Source organism: Paralichthys olivaceus, chromosome 6 (assembly GCF_024713975.1).
Source record: "Paralichthys olivaceus isolate ysfri-2021 chromosome 6, ASM2471397v2, whole genome shotgun sequence".
Taxonomy (NCBI): Eukaryota; Metazoa; Chordata; class Actinopteri; order Pleuronectiformes; family Paralichthyidae; genus Paralichthys; species Paralichthys olivaceus.
Window position 1 is genome coordinate 11300178 of NC_091098.1, and position 15137 is coordinate 11315314.

Consider the following 15137-nt stretch of genomic DNA (forward strand, 5'->3'; position numbering starts at 1 on the left):
GTTCATATTTGAATAAAAAAATCGAATTAATTATTAGTTATTATTATTATTTGACATGTGCTTTTTACAGTATACCTCATGTTAAAAGAAGATTTAAATACACTACAAAGAAGATGACTCAAATGTGTAACTTAGACTGGAGATAATTAGTGATTACAAGCAGGTGGAAATATAATAGAAACTGAACGGACTGTTCTAGGTTGTAATATCAACATCAGGTGTATCCTATGGGTTCTCTCTTCTCTTCCAAGTTTAGTGTAGGGTTGACTCTATCACTCCCCCGATATGACTACACAGACATGATGGGAGTGACGAGCAAATACTTGTAAACTTGTAAATACTTTTATCCAGCCAAATATACCCAGATAACATCTTGGTCTTGGTTTAGCTCTATTGGTAGTGTGGTGACCCCTGGTGCCCTCTTGGGGTACGGGGGATATCAGGAAGTCAACTGTCTGTCTGTTCTGCAGGACAACAGGACAACATTTTAACCACACCCTACACCACTGACTTTATATTTAAAGGATGTTGTTTACCATGCCAAGGGGTATTTATTTTAAATTTCTCTAGGTGGGTTATAGTTATATGAGAGTAACTGGCTTTTATCTATGTTAATCTTTTATCCTGGTAGTTTACCACACTGTTGGAATGACAGCATCAGTTTAGGTAAAGAATATATTGGTGGCCACGGGTATATCAAACACTCATCTGCATGGCAGGCCAATTGGTGCTCCATCCCTTTAGTAATTCCTCTAATTAATATTTTCATTTTGTCTGATGTATTGAGCTAGTGACTGCATGTATCAGTAGTGGTGACCACGCACAACCCTGTCAACAACAGTTAGATGTTACTCTTCCCACAAAAGGTTTTAATTTATTATATAATCTACATGTCACCAATTATGGTTGTTTTTTGGGAAGCTTCTGCACTACCACAACCTATTTCATTGTGTTTTCAATGTTTCGGTTCTGAGCCTTTTCACAGGACATGAATAGAAATGTGTCGTTTTACTGGACACAGAAGGTTATTCATCTTTTTTAAGAGTGTAAACAGCAGCGGGGAACAGAAGAGGTTACCCTGGGTCGGATTGGAATTATTACAGCTTTATTAATCTTATGCTAAATTCAAAAAGCAGACATTCAGCAACAGTTGAACATTGTAACAGCAGGAATATGCGAATTAACAAGAAACCGGGTGAACTCTACATCACGCATACAACTCGAGTACAAGGACACCTTTTCAAATGTCTGTTCAAGTTGATCAGTAACTGAGGATAAAACTCAGCCGATCTTTGCTTTTAAGAAATCTGTTTTGGGAATTGACACAAGTGTGTTACCAATGATTTCTGGGAAAGTGAGCAGAGAAGAGAAACTGCTGCTGGGGGAGGAAGAAAAACCAAACGAAAAAACAATAAGTCAAAGAAAAAGGTTAAAGGATATAATGTAGGTCTGTTTTATTATTAATTTAGACAGGTCTGATATTTCACTGCAACAGATGGAATCTTTCAACATGTCCAAAATTCACTTTGACACCAAGCTTCATGGAAAAAAAACTAAAAAACTTTGATTCATCGTTCTTTTCTTCATTTCGCTTCTGAGATTGATAAAAGAAATCCATACACACACAAAAACAAAAAAAACATTTTTTTCTTTGCATCACTCAAACTCCAGTTAGAACCTATATGAAGACCAAACAGCAAAAGCCTGGAAGAGAGGAACAAGTTCTGCTCAAAACCATGTGACACTGAAACCTTCCATTTTAAAAAACCCTGACCAACAACAAACAAAAACCAAACAAATAAAAAAGAAAACAAGATAAAATCAAATGCCACTCGTAATACGTGGTGGGTCAAATCCCAAAACATTTTTAGTAATCTTAACATTGCACCCCAATATTAGGAGGAGCGGTAAATCGACGTCCATACTAAAACAGAACTTTTGAGTTATGCCCGTGACCCGGATGATTTTTTATTTTAAATATGAATCACCAGATTCTCTAAGATCGCCATTCTGTGACGATCGGTGATGTCCTGAACAAAAAAATTGAGCAACGGTGAAGCTTCATTTTTTTGGCAGCAACAGTCGATAAACATACCTGGTTTAATAATCAGCAGATTCATTGATCTCTTGTCTCGAGCTCAAACTAAGTTACATCCTCAACTTTAAATTGAAGCAGTTTGAGTCAGAAGGGCAACACGTAAAATTCAGTTTTAGTGTGTGTGTGCGTCCCGCCCCAGTACACAGGTGTTTGTGTGTTAAACATTAGAGACTTTTGCCAGAAGTGTATTTTTTTAGACTACACATAGATTCAGCTTTAAGTTAAATTGAAGATGTCGTGTGGGGGAGGGGGGTGAGCAGGAAGCTTGACGTTTACTCTGTGTGTCTGTGTGTGTGTGTGTGTGTGTGTGTGTGTGTGTGTGTGTGTACTCTGCATGTGTGTCAGTCTGTAAAAAGAGAAGGTTTTTTTTGTTGGTAGGTGTCTCGATGTGATTTGCAGAGCTGTTGTGTGTTGCCGGGGGTGTGGGTGTATGTTTGCCATCAGGGCAAAGAGTTCAACAAATCCCGCAGAAAGATGTCTGGGTCTGCGATTTCAGAGAGGAGACCTGGAAGAGAAACAAGTTCTGTGTTAAAATAAACGCCACATCCCAGTGTACAACTTATTCAAGGTAAGAACATAAAGCCAAGGGTCAGATCTGTTAAAAACATTTCAAGCTGCAACACAGAAGATTGTCCCACTTATGCTGGTTTTCTGCCAACTTTTAATCTTATAATTTTAAATGGGCCGTCGTGAAGTTTATCAGGTTTGGATGTTTACTCACCTACAACATCAAAGAACTCAGACAAGGACTCAGCGGGCATGAGTTCGTCCTGGAAGGCCCTGAGCACGCGCTCTGACGCCTCATAGATGGGCATGTCGTTGTGACGGACATATTCTGCCAGCGAGAAGGACCAGCCCCCCTCTGTGTTACTGGTGGGTACTTTCTGTAATGCCAGAAAAAAGAAAGAGTCAGGTCAGGAGCTGAAGTTTTAGTCTCAGTATTAGAATATATTATTGTAAGATCTAAGTAACAATGTTGAAGAAAAGAGGCCTCAAAATCTTACTTAAACAAAGTTTTAGTTGTTTTTGATTTTCATTAAACCCTGATTCATTTTCACACACACTTAAGTTCCATTAAATTATGCCTCTGCCTCTTCAGACCTGCAAAGATCAGACTGAAACTGAATTCTGTTGCACTGATCAGTGCCAAGTCACTCAAAGCATCAAAGCAGAATATCATTTGTTTAAAGCATCAATATGAACAGAGATTTAGATCCAACACATTTACCATGAACATGTCATAGACCAGATCCACCAGGCCCCAGAAGAGTAGAGGCGAGCGATAGACTGCATATTCCTTTGGTGCTTTGTCTGTGAGTCTGAAAACAAAACAGAGGAAACAGATTTGGAGATAAACTTTACATACACAAAATTCAACTCTTGAATACAGCGCACACAATTTTAGATGGTTTTCTTAATCAGAATATTAAAAATTTGAGACGCGTTCACGATAACATTGGTAACACTTTCTTGTAGCCACCGGATCAGTTGAAGCCAAGCTGAGGGGATTTAAATGTTGCTGCTTTAACCAGATTTCAGCTTTGAAAGAACAAGACAGAAAATAGAAAAAGAGGATAAGTGTCCTACTTGTTGGCGCAGACTGCTGAGACCTTGCGGGCATGTGCGGCTACCAGGAGTCTCCGTAGGAAGTATATACGTGAACTCCTCCAGCGTTCGGGTGGCATGATGTGCATAGCCAAGATGGTGAAATAGTGTGGTCCTTCAACATCGTATGAGCTCTCCACCCATTTCTCACATGGCTGCTCCTGGAAACTCTGCAGATTCTTCTCCTCCCGAGACGTAGCCCTTGTACTGCAGTGACAGTTTGCACAGTAAAGTGAGATGAGGGTGAGAAATACACGTAACATTGAACCTGAACTTAAGGTTTGTGTCATTGTATCATCACTGATGGGTAATTTCTGAAAGGTACATACGTGTTGAGGACGTAGAGCACAGTGTGGATGATGTAGGGGATGAGGTGGATGTTGCTCTCTCTGCCTCCTCCTCCTGTGTCCACGCTGAACGATTGTTCAGTGGCAAAGCGGAGGAACAGCAGTTTGGTGTCGTGGATGTTGAGTTGGTACGTGGGCTCCCGCTGGCCTGTGCACTCCTGCAGATATGTGTTGTGCCTGTGCAGCAGAGAGACGTCCAGTGGGTTTTGATTCACCGTGTGCCTTATGAAGTGGAACTTTTGCTGTGTCCGTGCTGATGCATCAACTTACCTTGCTAAGCATGTAGCAAAGGCTGATTCTGGAACATGTGGCCCCCAAACAGGAAGCAGCCCATTGCACTTGGTGTTGGCGTTCTGGAGAGCAGCACTCTCCCACTCCTCTCGCCCTCGTGCCAGCCTACCACAGGGAGAGGAAAAAATGAAAAGCTCAGATCAACTGTGACAAATTGACAGTTCTGTAAATATCAGCAAGTATATGATGTTCATTGTTACCTGACAGCAGCCAGATGGCAGTCATAGTGAACTATGTTAAAGTGCGACACAGTGCTGTAGCCCTGCTGCTTGCGAGGCTTGTTTTCGAAGTCCTCCAAGGCCACACGCTTTGTGAAAGTGTAAATACCCAGGACTTTGGTTGGCTACGATCAGACACAAGGACGAAAATGTTACTTTAAGACCCCACAAATCTGTTCGATACACAAGAGGACGGCTGAATGATCTGTACACAGGGTAAAACCATATCTGCAATATGGTCACAAGCATGAAACAAAAATAACTCATATATACATACGGTATGTATTATTTTCTTAAATTTGACCCGTTTAACACTATATGAAATCATAGTGTGTTGTTGTACCTGGAACTTGTAGCCTTCTCTACAGATACAGCAGGTTAAGCCTGGCTCTTCTATCAACTCCTCCATTTGCTTCAACAGTGAGGTCTTGGTCACCACCTGACCCTTCTCATTGGTCTGAAAGGAAAACACACAAGAATCAACAACATAATACGGATCTGTGTCACTGACATGGTAAAACAAAGTGGCAGTGATGAAATAAAGATGTTCGGTAAGATAAGAAATGCGTACCGTCATGCCCAGTGTTCCCAGGGCCTTTTGCCTCATGGCCATCGCCATACGCTTCTTCTCAGATCTGGTCTCCCTGCGGGCTGCTTCAATCTTCAGGTTGACGTCACTGTGCTCCCTCAGCGCCTCCAGAAGGTTCTCCGCCAGTGTGCCAATGCCTTCATCACTGGATACCTGCTCCAGCTTGTGCAAGTTGGTGATTGAATCTGTGCCTATCAGCACCTGGACAGATGATGAGAACAAATTCAGTTGTGTTACATAGCAACGTGTGTGTTTGCACACAAAGTTGATGCTGAGTTTGCAAGCAGACCCTCAATTTTTAATGGTACATGTAATATTTCCTATGCGTAATCAGCTCTGATAGCGTTTAGTATTTTGTACCTGTGTGGGGGGGTGTTGTGTAGCCAAACCACGAAGCAATCTGAGAATGAAGGGTAAAGCTGGTCTGGAGAGGAACTTCTTCCAGACATCTGCATCCAGACTAATGAGTTCAGAACATAAAGACGATAGTTAGAGCAATGAAGTGCAAATACTTAATTATATGAAAGGTTTTGATTTGACTCTGGGATGCCTACTTTTTGGCATTTGGGATATGTTTCTTCATGTAGTCCAGAGCACTCTGTGTGATTCCCTTTTGAAGAATAAGATCTTTCAGCTGATGGCCGTTGCTGTTGTTTTTGATACCAGCAGCGATTTTACAGAAGCAATCCAGAAACACTTTGTCGTCTGCGCTATGTTCCTCGTCATACCTTAAAAAAACAAATCAAGTGGTAAGTTTTCATACGACAGTTTAAAATGGTCCTCTTGATTGGTTTAATAATGTAACAACTATAATGACTGACAGTGTTTCTATGCATTTTACATTATTTGATTAAATTGGCCTAAGTAAAAGCTAATGATGCCTACTTGTCAAAGCTGCAACACGGTTTGAAGCGTTCCACCAGGATCCTCATCTTCTCCAGTTCACCGAAGGACAGATATGGGATGATGCGCAGCAGACCCTGCAGCACGCTGGGGTTGGAGCGCACAAACGGGGTGTTGATCTGGTCTAATAACATGACCAGCTGATCTTTGTCTCCTGTCAGCAGCAGGTTACCCTGCAAAACAATTCCCATTTAAATGTATAAATAAAGAGTTCCAGAGTCCTTGGTCACTGGATTTTTATTCAGAGGTTTGAATTCTCACCTTGTCCTCAGAAATCTCTGCGTTGGCTTCATCCAGAATGATTTCCATGATGCTCAGGACTTGCTCTGCTATGGAGGCTCCACCGCTGTCCTTACTCTCTTGTTCTGCCACTAGAGCCTGAAGTGAAACAAAATAATTGATGAATTGCAGAATTTTCACCCTCCTGCCCAGAAACCAGACAACCCAACACAAACTCACCAGGTTCAGAGTTCCCAGCATGACATTGAGCGTGTTCATTTCTGGTTTGACCAACTGCTGCCTGTTGATCTTCACCTTCACACAATAACTGAACAGCTTCAGTAAAACCTGAGAAAGACACATAGACACCAGTCAATTGTTTGCCTTGTTTTTACTGTTATCAGAATAAATTTTGTTCTTAAATGTGGATTTCTTTTAGAAACTGAATTGTTTTGGGAGTTTGCACTCTTGAATCAGACAAAATAAAATACTTAATGGCACCACCTAGTGTTCAAGGGAAATTGTTATAAGCACTTTTTCTGATGTTTTATATACCAAACAATTAATTGAGAAAATAACCAGCTGATTAATCAAAAATGAAAATAATAGTAACCATTTAAAAAATATTAAATTATTATTATTATTATTCAGACATTCACCAGCTTTTTTAAATTATAGCTTTAGATTGCTTTAAAAGGTCAAGAGAATAAAGATTAGTCATAATGTAAAACAAATATCATCTTACAGTGAGCAGATGCCTTCCTTGTTTGAAATCTTTGATTCCAGACAGCCGGTTGAGCATACACTCCAGTCCTCCACACTGGGCCATCACTCCTGCCATCTTGTACACTTCCTCATCATCCTCCTCCTCATCTGTAAAATGTAAAAATATGTAGAAAAAATATTTTGTCAATAGAGATAAAATAAATCTTTTCCACTTCTTCCAAGAATGTACTGATTACAAGCACAGTGGCTCAAATATTAGTGACCATCTCTGATACACATGATATAAATGAAGTTTAAATGACTCAGAATCCCAAACAAAAAGTATATTCATAGTAAATCAAACCTGTGGTTGAGTCCAGTGATTCAATGAACTCCTCAGTTGCGTCTCCCAGCAGGCCTCTCATTCGATAGATGATTCTCATTGGTTCTCCCTTGAAAAACAAAGGAAGCAGGCTCCATGACCAACACTGATTGCCTTATTGATCTTTAGAGTCCCGTCACCTTTTGATGACAGTTTAACGGCACAAAGTGTAATGTCTTTCAAAGTATTACTCATTCATTGACAAACTGACAAGGACTCTCACCTCGTTCGTAGGGCACCACACCTTCTTGTAGACCTCAGCCACTGACAGATCCAAGCTGATGATTTTGTTGTTTACCAGAAGCTAAAGGGAACAGGGCGGCATCAAATCAATAACTTCTAACAAGTCAGCGTTCAGAATTCCATGAGAAACAGAGAAGGGATTGAAAAAAGCAAGTGTACAAAGTGGATGAAATAAGAGTGGTGGAAATCCAGGGTCACTTTACCTCCATGCCACTGTCATCTTCAAGAAGTGCCACCAGGTCACAGTCTTGACAGATCTTGTTCTTGATGTCCCTCATGAGTGGGCCGATGCCAGGCTCGTTGCTGCTGTAGGGGTTTCCTGGCATGCGGCCCTGCAGGAAGTCCTCCTGCTGAGGATCCTTCTCAAGGGTCACAAAGAACTCTGTCACCTCATTCTCCTCCTAGACGCAGAGGATGAAACACAAGTTACAGACGAAGACCAACTCAAAGCTACACCAACTTCTAGAACAATGGAGGACATGTAAAAGAATAAAGGTGAAGGTCACTTACTGGATAGATGATGCTGCACAGCCTCTCAAAAATGAACACAGGTGTCCTGTAGTCATCCAGGTTGTATCGTTTTGCAGTCTCTATGCACACTGCCATGAAGGCTTTGGTTTCAGACTCGGTACCTATGAGCAATGCAACAAGATTTACAAACTGTTTTAAACAAATCAACAATATAGAACAGCCTCTGCTGTTTTACTAGCTTGGAAACCAAACCATTAAATCTGAAACTGTCCAGGGCAATGACAACTATTTATCTAACATGTGTTGATGAAGACAGAGGGGTGTCACTGAAGCATTTCAACAACCAAGACAGCTGCTGTCAATGTGGAGAGGTCTATTATGTGACAGTATTAAACCAACTGGACGATATAATCTCTCTATAATAATAATAAAAAATTGAAAGATGTGTTTTCCTTACTACAGATGGTATATGGTAGAAGTATAATTTTACAATTTACATCTTATTTATTTGCAGTTTGCCAAAGTCTGCAACCTTTGTTTCTCCTTGAAAATTACAGGGGATTAAATGTTTGACTAATTAAAAATTGTGAATCTCTATGCACATTTAGTATGTGCCCTAGTCTGGTAATGTCAGGCTAGTAAATTACTTGATTTAATAAAATGTTTTGGTGCGTTATTAATTCTGCAGAAAGCAGGGGTAGATTTAGAATTTATACTTTGTGTTATGACTATATTTCAGAGCTGAAACTGGTCAAGAAAGACTTAAATGACTCCAAGCAATTGAATTTCTTCTTAAAATTGTCAGTGCAGACCTGTCGTCATGTCCTCCAGCATCTCAAGCAGCATGTCCTGAGTCTCATCGATGAGTTTGGTGCGCTGCACCACCAGCTTTCTCAGGCACAGATAACCGTTAAGCACTGTGCCGACCAATCTACTTTTAAAATGTCGCTTAATGGATTCCACCTCCACGAAAGATGAGAGCAATCCTGCAATGACACACAAAATAATTACACACATCATTTAAGTACTTGAAACAGACATAGAAACAAAATAATGTAATCATTAATTAAAATGAATGTATTCAATATTAAAGTTTACTTTGCAGTTCAAATACTTCAACAGTTGTGATAAAACAAACATACCAGTCAAGCTCTTGAGGGCGTAGCCTTGTTGCAAGTCTGTGCTCAGTGTAGCCTCCTCCAGAGAAAGCAGATTGGCTATTTCCTAAACAGAGGATTAACAGATTCAGTTTTACTATCATGCTATTAGTATGAATACTCTGCATATTGCTTTCCAGTATAGAACTCAATGTTTTAAAAGGAGTAAAACATATAAAAGAGAAATGTGGTTTTGCAGAATGTCTTGCCCATGTATTTCACTGTATCCAATAAAATCCCATTCTATTTTAGTTTAAGGAAACTAGTGGCACATACAGATACGTTTCTCTTGAACTTGAGAGCGTTACCTTGGTGATCAGGTTACCGATGTAGGGCAGGACTCCGCGGGCAGCCAGGTAGACCTTCCAATGTGTCGGTTTGATCAGCTTCTGGTACAGACCCAGATACTCCACTGCACACTCTCCAGCTACACTCAGCTCATCCAGATAACTGACAGACACACAGCAAAAAGTTAACTTTTGGGTTTTAGGTCAAAGTCAAGTTTACAGCTAAGCTTTGTGGAAAAACATAGTTTCAGTCTCCCAAACACATTTTTCACTTGTAGGTATGAGTAGCATTTTTTGTAAAGCTGCAAGGCAATTTCTGTAACATTTTACTGTGATTGCTGACATACTTATTAATGCAACATACTGTTGTATATTTACTATCATATACAATTCAACGTCTCAATGTAATCTGCTTACTTAATGTCACACAGTATGATCATTTGTTTTTACTGTTTGAGGCTCATTACCTGGTGAGCAGATCCAAGACCTGCTGCTTGCGACTGGGGATTGTTGTAAGAGCCTCCACAATAGTGCAAGCAGCCTGTCTCGCTGCCTGAGTGGCAGGTGTGAAAAGGACCTGTGAAAAGAGGATGCATAAATTAGTCTATGAAATTACAAACCCCAAAAAATGTATTAGTATTTCCCAGTTATAAATTTAGTAATGGTAAAAATCAAAAGGTATCTGTATGTGACTTTTTGTGACTTATTATCAATATAGCAACAATCCGGTATTTGAAATATCACCTCAACTGTTTTTTTTACCTGTCGCAGCCAGTTGTTGTGACTCAGTTTGAGCAGGCGAGGGAAAAGGCCTTCACCTTTTCTTGACCTCATAAATTGCTTCCATTTCCACACATACTTCTCAAGAAGATATTGCTTCCGCAATTCAGACTTGCCCTGAGGTTTTGACACAGTCTCCTGGCCTTTAGGTATCAAGATACATACAAAAGGAAAAGATTGTCATCAAAAGTTTTCTTTATCTCACAGCAAAAATAAATAAGAGCATTCTTCAACAACGATATAGGATGCTTGTTTTGTTCTGACACAGTACTTACATCTTGCTGGGAGGCATTTTTTCCAGGCCTCATAAGATGCTTTGGGGTCCTTCTTGAGCCAGAGTTGGGCCTGGGCATGGATTTCATTACTGTAGGGCCTGACTGTGGTCAGGGACTCAGTAGCAGCATCCTTTGAAGAAAAGCAAACACAAACAATTGTGAAAGGGAACATGAAATAACCAATAGTCATAAATGAAATATGAAAATGATTAATTATTAGATTTCAGCTTACAAAATGGACAAATTATAAGTTTTGTCCTAATGTCTGCTGGGTTATCAAAATGTCTTCAACCTATCATATTCTATCTAAACTACACAACTGCCACCATAACCATGTAAAGGAAGATAAAATACCTTGTTCTTCTTGCTAGTGGGGGCAGGGGGCTTGATCAGCTTTTGCAGGATTCTCAGACACATGAGGGTGATGTTCTCCACCACAACAGGCGTCTTTATATTCACCGACATGAGGAACAGACTAAGAGCTGTGAACAAAAACATACATTGCTCTTAGACACAGACTTCAGCTGTAATGAGTAAAAATATGGTAAAAAAAAAAAGTCCACCCTCTTTTCAAGAGGTAATAAGATAAGCTTACCACAACGTAACCGCAACTCCCAGCATCCTCCCTCTTTGGAAATTGAGTCCGTCAGCAGCAGCATCTCATACTGCAGATTGCTAACCTGTTGGGAAAACAAGATGTTGATGTACATATGAAAACTGTAATTTCTAAAATGCTCAACCCAGAGGCTCTGCTCTTAATATGGATGTGATCTTCCAAAAATAAAACTTTAAATAACAAGACACTAAGAGGACATACCAGGTCAGGATTCGCCCAGTGCCCTTTAAGGGCTGCTGACACCTTAGCAATGATGAGGTCATTCATCTGTTGAGTGGCTTCTGGATGATCTCTGAAGCAGGAAAACATAAGTGACAGAGCATTAAATAATAAATACTTTGCTTTACTATATCAATAATCACAAAAAGTAGAACATCTTGTTCTATAACTGGACATGTGAGGGAGGGACATACCTGGTGAGGAGACAGACCAGCTGGCGCACCTCCTCCCTCATGGCTGCTGTACCACGTCGCAGGTTGTACTCAAAAAGCTCCCGGATGAGCCCCTGGAGGACCAGGATCTGCCGGAGGGCTGGGTTAGTGGCCAGAGCACGGAGCAGTGTGATACAGTGACCTGTGACAGCTGAGGCACAGCCATAGCACTTGGTCGAGGACGTGTGGCCGCAGCCCAGCACAGAGAGGGCACGGTACTGACTGGCGGTGAAGGTGGGCTGGTGGCTGCTACTGCTTCGAGATGACTTGGTGGCAGCCTCTCTTTGCTGCAGATCGTACTCCAGGAGCTCTTTGCGAGATGCAAGCACTTTCTGTAAACAAAGAGAAAATGCCAGAGTTGCATATGAGGAGAAGAAAATAGAAATAAAGGTAAAAACAAATACTACCAGTTTATGAATAAAATATCTTTTTTCCTCTCTAACCTGTATGATCTTGGAGAGTTCATCAAATGATGTCTTGCAGTCACCGCTGTACTCTTGAGCCAGCTGCTGAATGTACCGGTTCACATTAGCAGAGGATGCACCAAGTCCTGCACCTGCTCCTGTGTCATCCTAAAGGGATTAAAATATTAAAAAACAGGCTTTTAAATGTTACTTTCTACTGAAGTGTCTTCAAACACTTTTCATTCACTATCATGCATTACAAATATACCAAATACCGTAGGTCAACTGCTATTATAGCTTTTCAGAGATGTTTTTAAACAATAAACAAAAAAATAGCCCTGTTATGTACAATGTGTGCAAAGTGGCCTAAAACACATTTATGCCCCCTTTGAAACAACATCTAATATTAGACAGAATAAGAACATGAACTATCCATGCTCTCCATGTGAAGACTGACCTGTGGCTTTTCTGGTGCTGCCTCATTGACTTTAGACAGGAGGCTTTCTAACTGGGGTCGGTGTCCCATCAGCTGGTGGTAGACCCTGTCAGCTTTGTCCAGCAGTGTGTTGATGTTGGTTACAGCCTACAGAAACAAGAAAGACAAGAATGAATGGAGGCAGACGAAAGAAAAGATGAAGGCAAAGAGATAGACACCAAAATCCACTCAGCAAAATTTACTTCACTCTTCTTTCATCAGTAAAAAAAAAACTGGCATGTAAACTGATGTTTAGGAATGGTAGAGGCCATTTTGCCTTCTTTCTTTTACACTTTCATGTCTTTCTCAGCAGATAATTGCTTACCTTCTTCCTGTCTTCCTCATTCTCGATGGGATCCACAGCACAGCATGGCTTAGCGTAAAGCATGAAGTCAAATCGGGCATATTTGCAGAAACCACAGGCATTGCACAGGAAGGGGTCTTTTTCATCGTAGTTGATGGACCTAATAGAAGACAACCAGGAAGGTTAAATATAATTCAACTTCACTGTCTCCAATTATCTTTTCAGAACAGCAAAGGAAACCTGTTGCTCACCTGCACTTGTGGCACTGATACACATTCTCACCGCAGTTGCCACACACCCCGGGGTTGGCGGGCACAGAAGCACTGCAGCGGGGACACTGCAGGGTCTCAGTGGAGGCCTGGTAGTTCTCGTAAAAGTCAGAGAACTCAATCATCAGGTTGGAAGCAACAATGGGTAAGGGAAGGTCGATCTTCACCTCGGTTTGTCCCGGTGTCAGTTGAACCTTCTTGGCTTTGTGCCATCGAGCAGGCCTACAAAAATACAGCAGAGACCTTTAATTTTATATTGTTAAAGTGAGTGCAGGTATTATGGAATCTTAGTATCTTAATGTCATTGTTCAATAAGACCAGCAGCTCTTTGTTGTGACATACTTGTTCTTCAGCTCTACGATAGCCTGTACTGTCCGGTTGTTGTAGTACAGATTGATGGTGCGGACCATTTTGGTGCGTTTGAGGTCACCTATCTTCACGGTGACTTTGCTGATGGTGTGGCTACCAATGAGCTTGACGACTTGCTGTGTGGTGGTGTAGCGGGTGTCCACTTTGATCGATGACAGTTTTATATTCTAGAGGAGAAATACAAGACACTCAAACTTTAAAAATCCTTGATAAACTGTGATTATGCCAGTAAAGTCTAAGTAGCAGTATTTGTTTTTAATGTTTTATTATGATTGTTGTGATAATTGGCTTTTATAAGATAGAGAAATAAGCATAAACCTGCCACACTGTATATTACCTATTCAAATTACTAAGCCAAGATGAAATAGAAACACTTAACCAATGCAAAATGCATATTTACAGGAATGTAGAAAACTTGCATTAGGATTCTTTTAACGACATTTGCTGTGAAACAGTTTTAAAATATATTGAGTCCACTAGGGGAAGTTGTGTTGCACATACCGAGAAGGGAACCTCTGGATTGTTGCATACCAAGCAGGGGTCACTCTCCAGGAAAAAACCATCAAACTCCACTAAACCTGACAGAGTGCTGCAGGAGAGAACACAAAGACAACAGAAGAGTTTTATGTAGATGTCCACTGGTTGAAATTGTTTTATTCAAGATAGCATGTTTGTATAGACATACTTGTAGATGTTGGAGTTGGGGTGATTTGTCAGGATATGGTTCTGTGCCCTCAGAATTTCCACAGCTTTTTGGGAATATTCCTTTAGCTGGAACAGGAAAGAAAAACAATTTACACAAATTATGAAAACACATCCAGAATAAGTGCTTCAACCTGTACATTACAAACACAACCATGTCCACACTGTGGCTGAGTAATAATTCACTGGTTGAAAAATTGTGGGCAAAAACAAGGCTTGTAAATTACATTTTCAAACAAAGTAGAAACATGAAGACATATAGTCCATGTTATCTACAGGTTTATTTAGGAGGGATGATACATATTAATAAACATAAATGAAAATGTGCCAGAATAACCAATTTAACGCTATTTATCTGCTGTGAGGACGTTCCAATGTAGAATGTGTTTGATCTGATTTCAGACAAAATAATATCCAGACATCTCTAGAACCAGAGCTTGTGAAAACTTGAAACAAACCTTTTTCTCTGTCTGAGGAGTTTTGAGTGAGAAGTATCCAAGCAGGTCGACAAACTGGGCAGCTTTCCGGCCATATGCAGGGAGCTCAGGCCAGATGGCCCAGGTCAGTTCCAGCAGAAGCTCTTGCTGAGATTTATTGGAATTCCTGCAGAGATTCAGATGTCAGCCAGTGGTCCAGGTTATGATTCAACTATTTACTAATTTAGTCATGCTTTTGTTAAAGGATTAACAGTTTATTTATGCTATAACTGTTTGTATTATAGTTAAACTAGTCAATATTTAGACAAATACTCAATAAGGCTGTCTATGTCATGTGTTTTAACAGTACCTGTAGATGTGAAGAGCCAGGCAGTGTGCTTGCCAGCGCACAGCAGATGAGTTTGACTCCAACAGAAAGCAGCGCAGAAACTGGATGAGTGTCTCCTTGTCTGCAAACTTGTTTAGCTGACTGACTAGACCCATACACAGCTGATCCTCCTGGCTGCCAACACCATCACCTGTGGTCAGTTCAAAAAGATACAACACAGTCAGGACACTAG

General features: G+C 40.6%; 1 protein-coding gene across 13 annotated transcripts in view; it reads right to left on the reverse strand.

Annotated features, from left to right (window-relative positions):
* Positions 1-1083: 1083 nt before the first annotated feature.
* The window catches only part of ubr4 (ubiquitin protein ligase E3 component n-recognin 4), a 47179-nt gene continuing 33125 nt past the window's right edge, over positions 1084-15137 (reverse strand). For all 13 annotated transcript variants that reach the window (XM_069526017.1, XM_069526016.1, XM_069526015.1 and 10 more), the window contains 38 exons: positions 14927-15095; positions 14599-14743; positions 14124-14209; positions 13940-14027; positions 13412-13605; positions 13052-13291; positions 12822-12960; positions 12479-12604; positions 12061-12189; positions 11600-11949; positions 11388-11478; positions 11166-11250; positions 10925-11052; positions 10571-10700; positions 10278-10438; positions 9983-10092; positions 9537-9678; positions 9214-9295; positions 8884-9057; positions 8111-8232; positions 7804-8001; positions 7581-7661; positions 7340-7427; positions 7016-7143; positions 6511-6618; positions 6313-6429; positions 6034-6224; positions 5703-5876; positions 5509-5608; positions 5131-5349; positions 4903-5016; positions 4542-4684; positions 4321-4446; positions 4033-4227; positions 3686-3910; positions 3327-3417; positions 2820-2982; positions 1084-2603 (listed from right to left, as the gene is read on the reverse strand). In XM_069526017.1, coding sequence (XP_069382118.1) covers positions 2539-2603; positions 2820-2982; positions 3327-3417; positions 3686-3910; positions 4033-4227; positions 4321-4446; positions 4542-4684; positions 4903-5016; positions 5131-5349; positions 5509-5608; positions 5703-5876; positions 6034-6224; positions 6313-6429; positions 6511-6618; positions 7016-7143; positions 7340-7427; positions 7581-7661; positions 7804-8001; positions 8111-8232; positions 8884-9057; positions 9214-9295; positions 9537-9678; positions 9983-10092; positions 10278-10438; positions 10571-10700; positions 10925-11052; positions 11166-11250; positions 11388-11478; positions 11600-11949; positions 12061-12189; positions 12479-12604; positions 12822-12960; positions 13052-13291; positions 13412-13605; positions 13940-14027; positions 14124-14209; positions 14599-14743; positions 14927-15095 — 5417 coding nt within the window. In that variant the 3' untranslated portion in view covers positions 1084-2538. The remainder of the gene's footprint in view (positions 2604-2819; positions 2983-3326; positions 3418-3685; positions 3911-4032; positions 4228-4320; positions 4447-4541; positions 4685-4902; positions 5017-5130; positions 5350-5508; positions 5609-5702; positions 5877-6033; positions 6225-6312; positions 6430-6510; positions 6619-7015; positions 7144-7339; positions 7428-7580; positions 7662-7803; positions 8002-8110; positions 8233-8883; positions 9058-9213; positions 9296-9536; positions 9679-9982; positions 10093-10277; positions 10439-10570; positions 10701-10924; positions 11053-11165; positions 11251-11387; positions 11479-11599; positions 11950-12060; positions 12190-12478; positions 12605-12821; positions 12961-13051; positions 13292-13411; positions 13606-13939; positions 14028-14123; positions 14210-14598; positions 14744-14926; positions 15096-15137) is intronic.